General features: G+C 42.1%; 1 protein-coding gene across 6 annotated transcripts in view; it reads right to left on the bottom strand.

Annotated features, from left to right (window-relative positions):
- The window catches only part of PCLO (piccolo presynaptic cytomatrix protein), a 239,349-nt gene that overhangs the window by 176,284 nt on the left and 43,591 nt on the right, over positions 1-19,474 (bottom strand). For all 6 annotated transcript variants that reach the window (XR_014007552.1, XM_081191441.1, XM_081191442.1 and 3 more), the window contains exon 3: positions 17,099-18,475. Coding sequence is in view for 5 of the 6 variants with exons in the window: in XM_081191441.1 (XP_081047567.1) it covers positions 17,099-18,475 (1,377 nt within the window). In the remaining variant the exon portion in view is untranslated. The remainder of the gene's footprint in view (positions 1-17,098; positions 18,476-19,474) is intronic.

The following is a 19,474-nucleotide window of genomic DNA, read 5'->3' as shown; positions in this document are numbered from 1 at the left end:
AATGGTCAGGGATACCTTTACCTTTTACTCCCCCCCAAAAAACCCCTCATAAAATCACCAATAGCTGTGTGAGAACTGTTGAGAAGAGTATTTGTTGGACGTCCAGCCCATAGGTCTATACAAGGATATCACCACCTTTGTTGCTACTGTTTGTGGGGGCAAATGGTACTATTCTTCAGGGAGAGCGTGTCAAGTTTAATCTCTCTGCAAAAGCTTGAGAAAAAGGATGCAGCCCAGGAACACACATCCAGACACATGACTAGTGTGTGTGAGACTGGGTGCTTGTTATAGTACAGTTCTGTTAGTAGATTTATTGGATCAGGGTCTTCTTGTATGCTGGCTGTGGATTTTGAAGGATTGTTCAGAGAGAACGATAACTGAGCTACGAGGAAGAATGGAATAATGTTCTGCCTGCTTTTTAGATTCTGCTTTTTGCTCATATGATCAATTGTGGTGAAGTATAATGGTTTTATTGATGACGTGTTAAATGTATTATGTAAATTGTGATGTAGCTATGTTGCTGTTGCTGTTGTTTAATTTGTAAGCAGCTCTGGGACTCATCTGAATGGAAAGCGACAATGAAATACAATCAGTCAAATCAATATTTAAACGAATACCTGACATGACAAACAACTAACAAGACGGTGCAAAACAAAACATAGACAAAGCAATCAGAAAAGAATACTCTACTGTCTTTTCTTCTTTTTAATTACATTTTTTAAAAAATCACTATTTCATGTTAATTTGTTATTCCAAAAGTCTCTGAAAGGTCACTATTCATTTTCAAAGTTTTGGGGGGGTGTATCTTCCTTCTTTAACCTCCAAAGTCCATGTAATTTATCCAGAACTGTGTCTGATGACAGAAAATGTAACATAGGGTGGCACACTTTTATCAGTCATGAGTCCTAGAACTTCAAAAACTGACTCACTTACTTTTTCTTTTCAAAAAAGAAAAGCATTTGATTCCAGCACTAGTTCTGATGGGGTGCAGCAAATATTAGAAAATCTCACAAGATCAGGATTCAAGACACCTCACAAAGAGAGAGAGAAGTTTGTATATATGCACTCAAGCTTAACTTACAATTTATCCAGAGTCCATCTGAAAAGTCCAATGAGCAATGGTTGAAGCCAAGTATCCAGCTCCCCTACATCTCTACAGCAACTAATTTTCTCAATTTACTTTCCCCGAGTAAAGAAGATAATACATCTCAGATCTAACGTGCGGTTTCTTATGAATAGTGTGTTTTAGTAACTGCTTTTCTTTCAGTAACTTCATCTCAGTTCTAACACAGGCCTTTATTAGCCCATTAGTACAGTAATAATGTCCTGGGAGAGGCCTCATTTGCAGTTTCATTCTGATTACTGACCTTTCAAGCTGCAATGTGTGAAAACATCTTACGATACCCACTTGCATTAGTCAGCAACTTACATTTCACATAAAAGTCGGGTGGTTACATTTTCCATTCTAACTCAGTTTGGCAGGCTTCAAATCCTTTGATGTGACAAGAATTGGTCATTCAGTGCATAATTCTGTAATTGTTCATTAGTCCATGTTATAATATAGACAAACAGCCAGAACAAAATGGGGCAGAGTTCATCTTGGGTGATTTCAGCTCTTGAAACACCAACACCTAGTGTTTCTGCTAGTTACAAATGTTAGAGATAGTTCTTAATTTCTGATGGAAACATATTACAGATGAAGCCAGCCTAGAAGACACAAGCTTTACCCCAACTATCCCTTTCTGTGGGTGGGATGATTTTGGTTTGGTTTGGTCTGGTCTGGTCTGCTGTTGTTTATTTTTTATTATGTATTTTATGTTGTGTTTTTTTAACGTTGTGAACCACCCTGTGCTGTGATCTTTGGATGAAGGGTCGTATACAAATTAATAAATAATAATAATAATAATAATAAAAATCCTTCCAGTAGCACCTTAAAGACCAACTAAGTTAGTTCTTGGCATGAGCTTTCGTGTGCATGCACACTTCTTCAGATACCACGAAAGCTCATACCAAGAACTAACTTAGTTGGTCTTTAAGGTGCTAATGGAAGGAATTTTTTTATTTTGACTATGGCAGACCAACACGGCTACCTACCTGTAACTAATAATAATAATTTACTAATTCCATGTAGACCAATCTTTCTGCAAAACCTCAAACCAAAAAACACCAGGAGGTAGGCAGAGCACTCGGGTAAAATGTAAAGAGCCAGATTGCAAAAGCAATAGTCAAACGTATTGCCCTCCCATTGCACTATATCAGCCAGCAAAGAGAAAGAAAATGTTCTCAATATTTAACTGAATCCCACATTAAAAGGAGTGCAGATGAAGCCCATATACAATAGTAGCACAACACTTACACACACACACACACACACACACACACACACAGAATTCAGTTGCACTGTGGTAGGCACTCAAGTGAAAGAAACTGAATGAAAAAGTTGGGCACTAGTATTGATGGTCCCTACACAGCAGACATGGGTAGCAGGACTTAAAATGTAATAAAAGATTTTCCTCGTTTACAAAAGCACATGCATCGTCTCTTCCTTCAGGTTGTGTTTTCTACAGATCAGTTACATTTGTTGCGAGACACTGGTGTTATATGCAGTACGGTGGAACCTTGGTTTTCCAACGTAATCCATTCTGGAAGTCCGTTCGACTTCCGAAACGATCAAAAACCAGGGATCAAAGGGCTGGCTACAAAGTCAATGGGGGGAAAATGAAAAACACGCCTCGAAAGCCCTTCGACTTACAAGGCGCGTTTGAAAAAGGAAGCATTCGCTCTCAGGTTTTCGGCGTTTGGCTTCCGAAACGTTCGGCAGCTGAGATGTTTGAAAACGGAGGTTTGACTGTATAGGGTTCGGAAGAAAGGGGGGGGGGGAGCTTATGTTCTTTTACGTAGTGTATGCATGGGGTTTTTGTGTCAGCGTCATTTGGGTAGGTACTTGTTATGTTTCATTGGTGGTGAAAGAGGTTGGGGTATGAGGCCTAAGGTATTATTGAATGCCTTTGGTTGGCTACAATGGGATTTGTTTGTGCATGTGTGAGAGGTGTTGTTGTTGGGTTAAAGGTAAAGGGACCCCTGACCATTAGGTCCAGTCGTGGCCGACTCTGGGGTTGCGGCACTCATCTCACTTTATTGGCCAAGGGAGCCGGCATACAGCTTCCTGGTCATGTGGCCAGCATGACTAAGCTGCTTCTGGTGAACCAGAGCAGCACACGGAAATGCCATTTACCTTCCCACCGGAGCGGTACCTATTTATCTACTTGCACTGCGTGCTTTCGAACTGCTATGTTGGCAGGAGCAGGGACCGAGCAACGGGAGCTCACCCCGTCACGGGGATTCGAACTGCCGACCTTCTGATCAGCAAGTCCTAGGCTCTGTGGTTTAACCCACAGCGCCACCCGTGTCCCGCCACCCACATTGGGTTAAGTTAGCCATATTGAATCGTATGCTGCCGGTGGGTTCATGTTGTTATGTTGTTTGGCTGTGTAGGTGATAAAGGGGGGGCATAATGTATTTGATTAAAACATCTTTGTGCCCCATATAGTGCAAAAACCTTCCTAAGACGGTTTAAAAATATAAAAAACAGTTAAAATACGATTAACTAAATGAGCAACATTATAATAACATTTTAAATTATATGCCAAATGTATTGTATTATTTAATATCAACAACAGCCAGCAATTATAATATGCAAAATGTATATAAGAAAGTTGGGGGAAAGAGCAACTGACCAAAAGTGAAGAAGAAAGACTGTGCAGCCAAAGAAAGAGGTTGAATGTAGAGACTACTCTGGCATAAGTTTTCAGTTATCATATGGCCAGAGGAATGTGCCTAATTGTTCATCTAGTCTAGAAATGTCTATTCTACTAGCAGCTGTCCTCCAGGATCTCTGCCAAAAGTCTTTAATGCCACTTGTTCACCTCCATCAGTGGTTTTGAACCCAGAACCTCCTTTGTGCAGCGGAGTTTTCTTCCACAGTTTCTGATTTCTCAATCACCCCAGAAGACATCAGATTAATGGGAAGTCCCCAGTGGCTGAAGCAGCAGTGGCGTAGCGTGGGGGGTGCAGGGGGGGCCGGCCGCACCGGGTGCAACATCTGGGGGTTAGGGTTAGGGGGCGCAAATCCACGGGTTAGGGGGCGCAAATTACTTGCCTTGCCCCAGGTGCTGACAACCCACGCTACGCCACTGTGAAGCAGACTCCAAGTGGCCCTTTCAAGACGCTCAAACTATAAATAAGGATGCTAATGTTTTCTGGCAGGTTGTCTATTCCTCCAACAGCTAGGTGCCAAGCAATTCAGCAGGTGGAAATCTTCCAGAAAAGGTTCACCTGTTGAAAATCAGATTCTGGTGCAGTTGTTAAAGACAAAGGGAGCTTTGCAGGCAGAACGAGTTAAGCTAACTGTAAATGCTAGCGAAGCCACCTGCATTCATTTCACAAGCACATCTGTGGCTGTCACTGGGTGAATCAGCAAACTAAATAGAATATTCTAAGACTTCAATAGCTATACAAGTACATAAACTCTGATAAAAGAACCTGATTGAATCATTTCAAATTTTGCTGAGGCATGCTTGCTCAGATTGCATTTTTCTGTTCCAAATCATATCAGGTTCATTGTAGACCATGACAGCAGCAGCAGCAGCTCTTTGCTGTATGTTTGAAAAGTAGGGGAAAGAATGAATAAATATTTATTCATTTCATTCTCATATGTATTCTCAACTTTCCATTCAAATAGCTTCAAGGTAAAAACAGTAAAATAACGGCTTAAAGAATAAGATGTATGTGAATCAGAATCTAAAATGATAACAGTAGCGCAATGCATTTCAAATGTCTTGGTGTCTAAAAATCAGAAGGAAATTAGGCCTATTGACTTGATGAGGCAGCAGATTACAGAAATAAAAGCACATTCCAGAAAAGATCTAACAGAGAAGATGGACCATTAGCATTGCTTCTGAGAAGGAAACAACTTTGCTCCAACTCTCAATATAGAAGGAGGTTTAAATCTTCCCCGTTGTTTCATTTTCCTTCTCTGACTCCAGAGAAATGCACACATATTGTTAAACTCACAGCTATCAATTATAGCACCCTTGCCTTTAAGCAGATCACTCCACTTACAAGATCTTTTATTGAATTAGATATGAATTGGAGATTGGTAAATATAAAAGTTTTTCCCATGTGACAGATTTAATCATGTGATATATATTTATTTGCTTACTTACAATACTGAAGTGTTGGATTTTATATTAATATATCTTAGTGTTATAATTTCTATTTATGATATAACCCCATGTTCTCTCATTTTTTGTATTGCTTAATGCTCTAATGTTTCAAAAACTACTGGCTGCCAATTAGGGACCCTGAACCCTTAAAGATTGTCTCACCCCTTATATATACAGTGGATCACTGCTTTCTGCAGGAGCCAAAGGCAGAGACCATCTCTCCAGGAGATACTTTAGGAATTAGACATATTTGCACATATTACTTGAGGGGCACTTATTAATCAATTCAATTAACTTATTACCGTTCAAGTTCTAAATACTAATTTTAAACAAAAGTGGTTTTTTTAGGATTTTCTGGAAAAAAACAGACTTTTTAAATAAATAGCTCATTACTTCATTTTTATTATTGTTTCTAATATTATCAGTATTCATATAATATCACATTGTTTGTTGTGAGAAAAGTATTTCATGGGGTGTCTGTGTGAGTGTGTCTCTCTGTGTGTATTATGTAATAATATATATATTACACATGCCCCATAGTGGGGAAGAAATCTTTCCCAATAAGATTTTCCTTGGTTGACCCCACTTCAAAGCCTTCCTAATTCCATGTCTTAAACTTCTGTATGAACTCTGGAGATGGAGTCAAGTAATGTTTGAGATTTGCTGAGGCTGAAATCAAGAGAGCCAATAACATGTAGAGAACTTGATATCTAATACTCAGGGACACTTGAAATGATACTGTAGTTTTGGACAGTTACTCAACAAACAGGATTTCTTTTTTCTTTTTTAAAATAGTGATTACTGTGTCAAAGAGGAAGCCCTCTCCTGCAACATTAAATTGCAAGGGGGGTATATGAATCCATTTTTAAAAATTTTTGATGATGACGCAAACCTGCCAAGACAGAGAAAAATAGAATAGAAGGCGGTTAACCACTCTCCTCGTGATTCAGCAGCATCCATTAGTTTAACAAGTCTATAAATAAGTGTGTGTTGACAGGTGGAAATCCTCACCACAAGTTCTGCAAATCACTAGATCAAGAAGTTCAAAGCAGGACTGAGCATCCACATTACCTCCATAGCACCTTTTGAGTGTTAACAGTGCTTCACATATATTATCTTTGAAAATCTGTACATTTGTAAGGTAATTCAGAATTATCAAACTATTGAAACTGCAAGACTGAGCAGCTGAAAGGCAGAGAGAGGCTTGCCACAAGCTGCTACGGATATGGAAAAGATGAACTACCAGACATTTTCCAGCTAACATTCTGAGGTATTGAACCGACCTTATAATGGATCTGCTGAAAGGTCTCTGTTTTTCCCATCGCAGCCTGTAGACTGTAGCTTTCAAAGACCACCCACAATTCCAGTGATGAAAACCAACAGCAGGCACACAAACCCAACTGTCTCTTTAGAGCATTCTCATTCAACCTCTGTGAGACAACTGCTACAGAAGACGCAAACTGCATTTCCTACCGAAGTGCCACAAATTGTAACACACCACAGTGACCTATATAAAAGAGGCCAATAAACTAAGAATAATAATAAACATTATAATGCTTGGAATGACATGTTTAACCATCAGCAGAAAAGGATTAAGCTCCATGCCATGCATTAACTTCTATCTTGTCACCTCTCCCTTGTATTGCCTCTAAACTTAAAAGGTTCCAAATGTTGCTCCATCCCCTTGATTATTTTGGTTGCCCTTTCCTGAACATTTCCAGATCCATGATATCCTTTTTGAGATATCCATGGCAACCCCATCCTCTCCCTCTTCTAAGACAAACCTGTCAGGGAACTGACATCGGAGCGAGAGGCGGAGGGAAGGCTCTCAAATGATGCTGGAGAAGGGCCCAGCAGGGAGAGAGGCAGCTCCGCAGATGGGGAAGCAAATCAGCGCAACACCAGGGATATAGAGGGGCTGATGGGGGAATCGGCGAGAGGGCTCCAGGACTCTTCACCGGACACCAGCGGGGAGAGCACGGGTCCTCCGCTACCCACGCCCACCCTGCGCAGAAGACTTCCGCGCAGAGAGAGTAGGAGGAGACTGGGTGTCAAACAACTTTTATGTTGGAAAAGATTTAAGAAACGCCCACTGACGGATTCTGCTAGCAACTGAGGCAGCCAGAAGTGAAGGGCTGCCCAGACTGAAAGGTTTAGCAAGGCAACAAAGCCTGGAGAGGCGGCAACTTATGCACGAGCAACCCATACACATTACAAAACCCTTCCCTTGTGAAAGTAGACTCTTAAAAAGGAATCCTCAAACAAGAACTTGGGTTTGGTCCTGTTCCCACAGCACACTATGACTCTGTGAAAAGCTTGAAAACATTTACAGTGGTACCTCTGGTTGAGACTGGGATCCAATCCGGAGGCCTGTTTGCAACATGAAAAGAGCGCAACCTGCAGCGGCGTGTCTGCGCACACGCCAGTTGCGATTTGCCGCTTCTGCGCATGCGTGTGACTTCATTTCACGCTTCTGCGCATGCGGCGAAACCCGGAAGTAACCCTTTCCGGTACTTCCAGGTCGCCATTGGATGTAACCTGAAAGAACGTAACATGAAGCAGATGTAACATGAGGTATGACTGTATTCTGTATAAGGGAAAAATGCCATGTGTGGTTAACAACACTTAGAAACATAGAATTATAGAGCTGGAAGGGACCCTGAGGGTCATCTAGTGCAGGGGTCGGCAAGGTTTACCGGCCATGGGCCAGATAACTCCCATGGAGATCGTCTGTGGGCCGGACTGGCGCAGCGTGATGCCGGAAATCGCATCTGCGCATGTCTGCGGCACCAGAAATGGCTTCTGCGCATGCCCAGACGCAAAAAATCAAGCCTGCACAGAAGCGATTTTCAGCATCTGGACATGCGCAGACGTGATTTCCGGCACCGCTCGGCAAGTCCCTACACCGCGCCAGTTTAGCACAGCACGCAGGGGACTCGCCGAGCGGGCAGCTGAGTTCGGGGGCAGCTCGTGGGCCGGTAAAACAGTCTTCGTGGGCTGCATCCAGCCCACGGGCCGCATGTTGCCAACCCCTGATCTAGTGCAACCCCTTGCAATGCAGGAATAGGCAGCTGTCCCATGTGGGGATGGAACCTGCACCCTTGAGGTTATCGGCACCATGCTCTTTTGAGCACCATGCTCTAACCAACATGATGATGCTAGACTGCATCTTCCATACTTCCGAACAATTGTTTTCCTAGCCATGCTCTGTTACCTTTTCTACTAAATGAATTAGAGATTATGATGTAAGCATTTGTCATCACAGCACAGGAACTTTCTGTTTGTGTGCCTATTGGGGGAGAGATGTTAGGTTCCCATATATTATTCCAATTATCTTCACATTACTTTACAGTGCAGTGCAGAAGCACTGACAAACACAGAGAAAGGAATCCCTTTATTATACAGTATTGTTTTAACAAGTGTTATATTATAATTAGATTTACAGGAAACGGCGTTTATGTGCGCTGCTCTGGTTCGCCAGAAGCGGCTTAGTCATGCTGGCCACATGACCCAGAAGCTGTACGCCGGCTCCCTCGGCCAATAAAGCGAAATGAGCGCCACAACCCCAGAGTCGGTCACGACTGGACCTAATGGTCAGGGGTCTCTTTACCTTTACCTTTACTAGATTTTCAGCACTGGAGCTCTTAGAATTGTCTCTCACTATATTCTATGTTGGTAAAGTATTATTAACATTACTTCATCTGGGCATCCCCATGAAAACAGGTGAAGGAATACACGCATCTGGTCATAAATTATCAACTGCATGGTTGAAAGAGCAATCATGTTTCCTAAATCCTTTCTACTTTTCAATATATATTTTTAACAACACAAACACAGAGAGCAGAATGCAATCCTTAAGAAGTAAACAGAAGGATAGAAAGACTGGCAGCATAACAAGTGTGGTGAGAAAAGAAAATGGACATATTTTCAAGTTTCTGAATCAAGCTAGTCATTAGGTGCAAAAGATGAGACAACGTTCGTCAAAGAGACTGAAAGAGCTGTAAAGAAACTGGCAGGCATTTGAAAAGCTATTTATAAAGGAAAACTGACATTGATTAGATTTGATTTAAAGGGTGTAACAAAAAACACCTGTCAGCCGCCAACTAAGTCATGTTTGTATGCTATCTTATGTAAACACAGTTCAGGTACGGGAGAGTGGGGATATAGCATGTGAACAGATTGACTTCCTTAAAACAAGAAAGGTGCACCCCCCGCCCCCAAACACAACATCATGATTTCCAGGCAGAAGTCCATATATACATACAGTGGTGCCCCGCAAGACGAATGCCTCACAAGACGAAAAACTCGCTAGACGAAAGGGTTTTTCGTTTTTTGAGCTGCTTCGCAAGACGATTTTCCCTATGGGCTTGCTTCACAAGATGGAAACGTCTTGCAAGTTTGTTTCCTTTTTCTTAACACCGTTAATACAGTTGCGACTTGACTTCGAGGAGCAACTCATAGAACGCGCTGTGGTAGCCTTTTTTGAGGTTTTTAAAGACTTTGGTGATTTTTGAAGCTTTTCCAAAACTTTCCCGACACCGTGCTTCGCAAGACGAAAAGAATCGCAAGACGACAAAACTCGCGGAACGAATTAATTTCATCTTGCGAGGCACCACTGTAATGTGAAATCCAGGGGACACTTTGACTCCAGTACTGTATATAAAAGCCATTGACAGCTTTCTTACAGGGCCAATCAAAGCTTTCAGTTTCACTTGCTCTTCTCCCTCTGCAATCAGGGGAAAGAAGGGATATCACTATAGTCTAGTCTGGCATCCTGACTTGATTTTAAATAACAGAGAAAGCACAGCTAATGGGTCAATGAGGTGCATGTACCACATCCACTGCCATATGCATGGTGTAGCAGGATCTGTTCACACCAGTACCCCTTAATCCCTCAGCCCTTGCTTACTCAAGACTTGATGAACGAATATATAAATGGACTTCTCTGAAAAGTATCATGTGGTGGGTGACAGGAAATCAGTGTTTTTCTAAAATCTACAAAGACTCTTTCTTTCACAACAGCCATCGAGTGAATGTGTGAACAGGGCTTTAAGCACGCAACATACTCTTAAGCAGTGGTGGCTGGTACCATTGTTACTTGGAAGGACTGCAAATTTGTAAACTTGTTGTTTTCCTCACGACAGGACTTGTACAGCACTTATTTAGGAAAAAGTGTGACATTACACATGTCAGAGAGCTATTGAACACATGTAATGCGGACGCGGGTGGTGCTGTGGTCTAAACCACAGAGCCTAGGGCTTGCTGATTGGAAGGTCGGCGGTTCGAATCCCCACAACGGGGTGAGCTCCCATTGTTCAATCCCAGCTCCTGCCCACCTAGCAGTTTGAAAGCATGCCAAAAAGGGCAAGGAGATGAATAGGTACCGCTCCGGCAGGAAGGTAAACGGTATTTCCGTGCGCTGCTCTGGTTCGCCAGAAGCGGCTTAGTCATTCTGGCCACATGACCCGGAAGCTGTCTGCAGACAAACACCGGCTCCCTCGGCCTATAGAGTGAGATGAGCACGCAACCCCAGAGTCATCCGCAACTGGACCTAATGGTCAGGGCTACCTTTACCTTTTAATGCAGAGCTGGTGTGTTGAGGGGACAGGCAGGAACTGCATGCGCTCGCTCCCCTGCATGAGATAGGCCACGCAGGGTAAAGCATCTGGCCTGGCCCTTAGTTTGACCCTAAGCAGGGACGCAACAGCACTCAGTCTTCTGCTTAAACAGTAGTACAGCACTGGTTTTCTGCAGGGTATTCTTTTGACACCATTGTTCTGTCTAATTCAATAAACATGCAGCCCCCTTTGGCTTCATTAGACATAGGAATTGTCAAGATTCAGCTTTATCTTCATGTCAGATTGTGTTATCATTTATCTGAAGCTGTATTTGTTTTCCATACATAGAAGATGGTCCTTCAGGCAGTCTGCATTTTAGTCAATTTGTCTGTCATTATTCATGACAATGCATATTACAGTGTTAATGAGCATGTGATTGAGATGTCTGTCAGATATACTGCAGCCCCTGCAAGTATCTGATGTTGCATTTTCCATCTTTTAATGACTATTTGTTTTTAAACAGTCCTTTCATTATCTCCCTCAGAAGTTGACAGCTTATCATGGCAAGTATTTTAGGTTGAAGCAGAACTGGCAAAGAGAATGAAGGCTGCATCTACACTACAGACTTAAATTGATTTAGCTGCCACAGCTTCCTTGCAAAAAAACTAAACTAAACTTTGGGGATTTACAGTCCTGGGTGGAGGCTGGAGCTCTTTCAAAGAGAATTCTCTCGAAGGGTATCTTTTTATATGCGACGGCGGCAGCAAGAGTTTTGATCGCAGCAAAATGGAAGAGTAATGAAATCCCCTCTATACAAGATTGGATCCAAAAGCTGACAGAATATGCCAAATTAGATGGTTTATCAGAAAAAATAAAGAATAAATCAAAACAGGAATTTGTTTCTAAATGGGAGGTTTTCAAAGAATATCTGAAAAATAAATATAGTAGTTTAAATTCTGTTGCAGCATTCGAGGAACTTCAGTAATAGTTGCTAGGTAGATAGTAGAAATTAGATTTATTGAGAATAAGTTTAATTATGAAAAAAATGTGTATTGGCAATAAGTAATATGAATTTGAAATATGGAATAGACGGGAAGTTGCATCTTTAGTGTTAAGACCAATAGATGTTTTATTGTTTGCCAAGGAAATTATGTGTCTATGGTTATTTTTGTAATTTGTGTGTAATTTGGTATTTGTGTTTTTTTTTCTTGTTGTATAAATAAATATTAAATAAAAAAAAACAAAATAAAAAAAGAGAATTCTCTCTCATTTTCTAAAAACTTCGATTCCCCATGTGAAAATCACTTGGTTGGCTTTCCTATATATATAAAAGGATATCAACTACTTAATGTTTGCCTATTCACACTGAACTGTGCGCATGTGGGTAGCATACAGGCATTCTGTTCCCTCATGTATATCAGAAGCGGCTCTCCCAGTGGACAACAGGGCAGTGCTGGCTTACCAGATGTGGTGTCAATACCACTTAGCAGATGTGGGAAGACTGGGGCAGCACAGGCGAGCCACTTGTAACGCAAGTGTGGTTTAGTGGAGGCAGGGCCAGCGCACTGGGAGAAGATGCATGAAATTGCGCCTTTCCACAAAACAGGCCAGACTGGTGGGCTGTTTAGCCTATATGTAATGCGGGAGAGCTGTGACTGCATCTCCAATATATATTTTTCTTCTTCTAAAACCAACTGGGGGGGGAACAATGGGGACTGGGCCATGATGCAGAGGGAGGGGTAACGCTTCCATACTGTGCCCAATCTCCCATACGAAATACATCCACACAAACATTCTGCTAGTTGGAGAAGGAAAAACATAAAGTCTTGCATGCTTTCCTGTATGTGACCAGTAACAGTGGTGGCGTTTTAAGATGATTCACACTGTAGAATCAGCATAGGGAAAAGGTAGAAGTCATGATCCCAATACATTTCCCTCTACTGGTATGCTTTTAAGGACAAGGAGAATATGCTTGGAATTCCAGTCCCAGATCTGACAAATGGAGGGATTCTTGTTGAACAGAGATTCTCCTCCCTTCGATATTGGGGCCAGCAGCAAAAAATAATTTCCATGGTATAACAGTGCTTACATCTTTGAGATCAGGTCTCAATTTAACTATTTTCACTGATTCCAAAGAGGAATTTGAACCAGGAAATCTTTTAAATTCTGTAATCCTTCTTCTCGATTTATTTCTTTAAACATGCCTTATACATTCAGTTTATCCTTTCCTTTGGCACAATAACTAGATTAATTCCAAACAAATAGCCGCATTAAAAAGACACACACAGTGTCAGGAACTAAACAAAACTAAAACAGAAGACCAGCATATGGTGCACTGAGTCCTGACCTAAAAAGACTAGAGAATACAACAGCGACATCCAACTCAACCTTTAAAATGTGATTAATGATTACCATAACTTTTTTTTTTACTAGAAAGCAATGTACGTCAATACTATATTTGAGGGTTGTTTTCGTTAGTTTTTTAAAAAAGAAAAACCCTGTGAATTGATCAATAGGGGACGTGGGTAGCACTGTGGTCTAAACCACTGAGCCTAGGGCCTTGGAAGGCCAGCGGTTCGAATCCCCACGACGGGGTGAGCTCCCATTGCTTGGTCCCAGCTCCTGCCAACCTAGCAGCTTAAGCACGTCAAAAAGTGCAAGTAGATAAATAGGTCCAGTGGGATAATAAACGGCGTTTCCATGTGCTGCTCTGGTTTCTACAGAAGTGGCTTAGTCATGCTGGCCACATGAGCTGGAAAACTGTCTGCAGACAAACGTCGCCTCCCTCGGCCAGTAAAGTGAGGTGAGCGCCGCAACCCCAGAGTTGTTCGCAACTGGACTTAACTGTCAGGTGTCCTTTACCTTCAAGCCCAATAATACTTCAATAATACTTCAAGCCTGTAACAACTGGGTGTCTTTAGGAAAACCTTACCCCACACACAACAATAAGAACAGTGTTCCCCAGACAGATGGCGGAGCTACACAGACAATTCCAAAGATTATATTTCTTATGTAACAGTGCCAGAACAAAATGGTGTTAATAATATTTTTCTTCCAAGTCAAAAGTCCAAGATTCCCTTCTTTCAAATACACTCATCATTTGCCGATCTGAGATCTGAAAGCAGATCTCAGATGGGCAAATAATTCCTATACACAATGAGACAAGTCTGCCCGTACCAAATCAGCTGCCTCTCCCTTCAAAATTCCAGGAGGTGATGAGTTGCCCAAAGCAACCAAGCCAGCTTCACAGCTGAGCACCAAGTCTTGATGTCCCCTTTCCAAGTCCACTACACCACTATAACGATTTCACAAGGCAAACAAGGCAGCCCACTGTGACTTTGCCATCTGCCTGTCCAAGTCAGAACAAAGACAACTTCCTTTCATTTGGCTTGACTGTAATCCAAGTGGCCCTGTGACACAGGTCACTGAAATTCACATTAGTGTTGGACTAAATTGTGTTTTCACTCTGAGGAGAGCACATTTTCTCATTTGAAAGTTAAATTTCTGAAAGTGAACAGCCAGTTCCTAATTACTAAATAAGTAGCACGCTTGCACAAGAATGCACCTTTCAAAACAGTTCATATAACATCAGAGAATCAGAGAATCGTAGGATTGTAGAGTTGGGAGGAAACCTCTGCAACGCAGGAATCTCTACTAAAACATCCATGGCAGATGGGATACAGGCTGCCCACTGTTTACACGGGGGTTATGTTCTGAGGCACTGCACGAGTCAGAAAAATCACATATAATTGAAACCCATTGAAAAAGCCTGCAAACATCCTGCCTCGCCCCCATTCCGCCCTTTCAGTGATGTTTCAGGAACATCTTTATGATGTTTCCAGGTCACTTCTGGGCTCAGCATACTGTACAGATACTTGGTCACACAAAAACTGGATGCGTGTAAGTGGGGGGCTGCCTGCAAATTAAAATCAGATTGTGTTTAATAGATCATAGATAAGGAGATGAACAATTGTACTGATTACTTGTTTTTTAATTATTAGTTTCCCCCCAATGTTTTTGCTGTTCTCATTTTACCTGTAAGCCGCCCTGAATAAGGCGGGGTTTAAATAAATATGTAATCATAAATATGTAATCATAAATATGCGATCATGATAGCCTCACCACTTCCACTCCAGCTTCTTCTGTGGCCTAAAGGCAGCAGCATGAACCCAGCAGCTAACAGCAGTGCCAGCTCAACTCACGTCAATTATGACTTGGGTTCTTTACTTGCACTGGAAGCCTGAGGAAGAGTCCCTTGCTGCCTTGTCACAAGCAGGGGAAGTGGTGTCTTAACAAAAACCTGCCTTTAAAAAATAATAATAATGAAACCCACAATAGATTTCAAATTTGGTTCTTGAGATTTCATCCTTTTAAACTAATCCTTGACGCCTCTGGATCACGCACTGCACTACATCAATGGTCCGTGGGGCATTTTGTTAGCTAGGTTTTGTTTTAAGGAATAAAACATTCTCCTCACCAACCTGTCACAGGCAAGTTAGATTTTTCCTATCCCTGTAATCTACCGACAGTTAGATTTCCCCTTTAGTTTTTATTGTGCAATTTCCCCCTAATATGATTCTTATCATCATCACGGTCATCAGCAACAACAGCCGCAACTAGAATGCATGTTCAAACATCTTCCCAGCAGGGAACCCAACCCTCCAAACCCCAAACTGAAATTAATCAACTTATAAACCACACAAAGTCAATATTCTTTAGGTTTCCATTGGCATCACTGCACAAAATGGTCACTGCTACGGTGCTTCATTTGTGAGCATCTGCAGCTCCTGTGCTTTCTCCTTCCACGTGTACTAAAAATAGAACTACCTTCACTGCAAGTCCACAGGATGGCTAATTAAGGAGTTAGTAAACAGTGCTCCTCCCCGCTGGGCGAATCATTGGGTAAGAACATTGGCTAAGATTCATGATAATCCATCAGAGTACATATGACCCTATGGGCCTTTGAAATCTATAAATTCTCATTTATTAAATTGTCAGCTGTTTACTTTTTAGAGAACCTGGCATTAAGGTAAATATAAATCAGATGGTTGGGTTAATCAGAAACTAAAACCTCTTATTTTCTATGGAAGCCATTAAACAATAGGCTCTGAGCTGACATGTAAATCAACATTTGTGTTTTACATCAGCTCAGAATCTTTTTCTGTTTTTCTTCATAGAGGTTGTTTCCTGTCCTGCTACAAATGGACAATGACATCTCACTGGTGAGAATAATACATCTTTGTTCTCTCTCATGTGCCAGCCTTAGGCTTACGGAAGGATGTGCTGAAGAAGTCAGCTGTTGTTCCTGTTTCTTTGCTTCCAGGTACAGTGGCTCTAAACTAGCTGATGAAAGAAAGGGTACATGCTCTGTTTAAGGCATAATATCTTCTAACTCAGAGATCACACACTTCTGCGCCAAAGTCTTTGGGTGTTTCCCAAACCATATGTAATCAAAGATCAACCAACGTTCTGCAAAACAAATCCCACAAGATTTAAATTAAACATATTCAGCTACTCAATGGTCAACCCAAACCAGGACAATGACAAAGCCAAAGAGATCAAACCAGAATTAGCAGAAGAAAAACAGGATACTGTTAAGGGGCTGCAAGACCATAAGGGGACTTTCAAATTGGCTTCTACCAATAATAGCTGCAAAGCTGCCAGTCATATTTAGCTTCAAAATCTAGGAAAGATGTATCAAATTTATTCTTAAAAAACAAAACAAAAAACTTCCTCAGTTGGAAGCAGGAAGTTCATTTTACAAGACGGTATTTTGCTTACCATCTACAACATTTCCCAAACACAAAAAGTAAGATGCAAAATGCAAGAAGTGGAAAAACACAGGAAGCTGTTCTACATGTCACTTTTTCAAGCACTATGCTGAAATTGGAAAGACATCAGACAAGTAAGTAAATAAACTGCAGGCATCCGTCACCCAGTCTTGTGGTAAGTGAATCTAAAGCAAACACTCTTGCCATCCCAGCCTGGCAGAAATATCCACAGAGCAAATTACAGAAGATAATATAGTCCCTAAGTGTAGCCTTTTTCTCCTCTGTATTTACACATTTGTTCAAACTTCACAGTGAAATCGTATATAGATATTAAAAACTTTATAAAAAAAAGCAAACACACAAAAAGATAGGCTAGCAAGCCCACATACTTACAGTGCAATGGTATGCATGCCTACTTGGAAACATTCTACACTGAACTGAATGGCGCTTACTCCCAGGAAGACCGATCAAATGTTCTTCCGTATTCAAGGCTTACAAAACAGTGGTTCACAAAAATATTAATGCAAAATAAAATATTGCCTACCTCAGTTATGTGCGGCATTGGGTTAAATCCACAGAGATTGCACACGACGTTATGGCATTCAGTACATGTATTATAGTTGGGACGATCCTTAGAACCAACATTTAGCTCAGTTTTACAGAGAGGACAAGAAGACGCTGGCTGCGAAGGAGGCTCCGTTTTTGGTGCCTCGGCACTTTGCTTAGCTTCAACAGCTGGAGGCTTGATGTCTTTGGCAGGCAAAGCCTTCTTCCCAGCGTCTGTTTCCTTAACAGCGGAGCCGCCATCAGCTTTGGGTGGCTCTGGTTTTTCTGCCACAGGAGGCCTTGTTTCTTTCTTCACAGGTGTTGCTTTGGGAGATGGCTGGGATTGGCGGGTATCTTTTTGTGGGGCAGGAGGCTGTGCTGAAGGCGGCTGCTTTGAGGGGGACCCAGATGGAGGACCCTGCGGTTGAGCTCCTGGCTGCCCTGCTGTAGAGATTAAATTGGAAGCCTGGTTGAAAATTGAAGCACCAAATCCAAAGAGCTTCCCGGTGACTCTTTCTTGAGGGGTTGTTGGCTGCGGTTTGGGAGCATCTGTGATGCCTCCTATGTTAAGACTGAATAATCTAGATTGCTCTGGGGCTTTGGGAGGTTGCTGAGCTTGTGGCTGAGCTTGGGTGGGTTTGGGCCCCGTGGTGCCTTGTTGCCCTTTGGGAGCCTGCTTGGCATCTGGCTTAGGAGCCGCCTGCGGTTGCCTTTTCTTAGGGTCTTCTTTCACCTCACCTGGTTCGCCTACCTTCTGAGCCTTAGAATCCAACCCAGGTTGAGGCTGAGGAACAAGTTTGGGATCCGACTTCTGACGAGACACTTGAGATGAAGTTTTGGAATCTGGAGGAGCAGCTTTATCTACAGACGAAGGTGTGTCTTGAGACGACTTAGCAGGCTCCGATCTCTGAGTCTGTGCCACTTTCTGTTGAGCGAGTGTGGCTTTCGGGCCGGGTGAATCTTGTTTGGTATCTGATGGTGGTGTAGGCACAGTATCGCTTGTGGGTTTCTGAGCTTGCTTCTGTTTGTCTTCAACCAATGGCTGCTTGGCCTGGTCAGATTTGGGGGCCGGTTCTGTTGGCTGAGTTTCAGCAGGGGGAAGTTTTGGTTTTGCAGGAGGAGAACTGGGCACGGTTGGCTGCTTTATTTGTGTTGGTGGCTTTTTGTGTTCAGGTGACTGGGTAACATCAGGTTTTAGAGGAACATCTTTCTTCTGTGTCGATTGCTGTGGCTGGGAAACCGGTTTGCTTGCTGCAGTTGGCGCAGGCATCTTTTGCTTGGGTGCAGAGGGCTGTGGTCTAGGGCCAGGACCTGGAGCCAAATCGCCGCCTAAAGCTCTCTGCATCTGGCAGTTTAAACAAAGCCATTCTTTAATCTGTGAGAGAATGAAAAAGATTAAATAGCCAGATAGAATCACATCACAAATAGTGAAAACATCCTGTTCACATGTTTTAAATGGGAGAGTAGCCCAGCTGATCACATCCACATTCTCCTTTTAAAGTTTACAAATTACTTTAGCATGGACACTGGCACCAGAGCCTACAATAAACCCAGATGACAACTTTGCTGCCACATACACCCAGACAACACCATCACCGGACCCAACAACATCAAACATACCATCCCAGGCCTATTTAATTGCCCATCTTCTAACATTGTGTATGCCATCAAATGCCAGCAGTGCCCTTCAGCTCTCTATATTGGACAAACAGGCCAAACCCTACCCCAAAGGATAAATGGACATAAATCTGACATCAGGAATCACAAGACACAGAAACCAGTAGGAGAACACTTCAGTCTCCAGGACACTCAGTACAGGATCTCAAAGCAGCTGTCTTATTACAAAAGAATTTCAGAAACAGACTTGAAAAGAGAAGTTGCTGAATTACAACTTATCACCAAACTGAAAACTATGGAGAGACCTGGTCTTAATAGAGATATTAGATTCCTGTCTCATTACATATTATCCATTGCTTTCTCCTGTAGGAGTAATTGCTGTCATTAACAGTTGTCAACAGGTTTACCATATCCATTGAGTCAATCACCCATCTCCTACTACCCTTCTGAGAAAAACCCCACCCCACCCTCCCACTATATATAAGGGTCTGGTGACTTCCGTTTCAGTGTATCTGAAGAAGTGTGAACGCACATGGAAGCTTATACCAAGAACAAACTTAGTTGGTCTCTAAGGTACTACTGGACATTTTTTTATTTTTTAAATATATTTTAGCAGTATGATTACTGCATCCCCGCCGATAACTGCTGCATGTCAGCTGATGAATTTCTCATGAATGAATTTCTCATCTGCTCAATAACCACAATTTTATAATTTGTTTGGCTTTGTACCAAACAGTGCAGATAAGGATTTAGATAA

The sequence above is a fragment of the Podarcis bocagei genome, assembly GCF_964188305.1.
Source record: "Podarcis bocagei genome assembly, chromosome: 4".
NCBI classification, from domain to species: Eukaryota; Metazoa; Chordata; class Lepidosauria; order Squamata; family Lacertidae; genus Podarcis; species Podarcis bocagei.
This window is presented reverse-complemented; position numbering and strand designations above follow the sequence as displayed.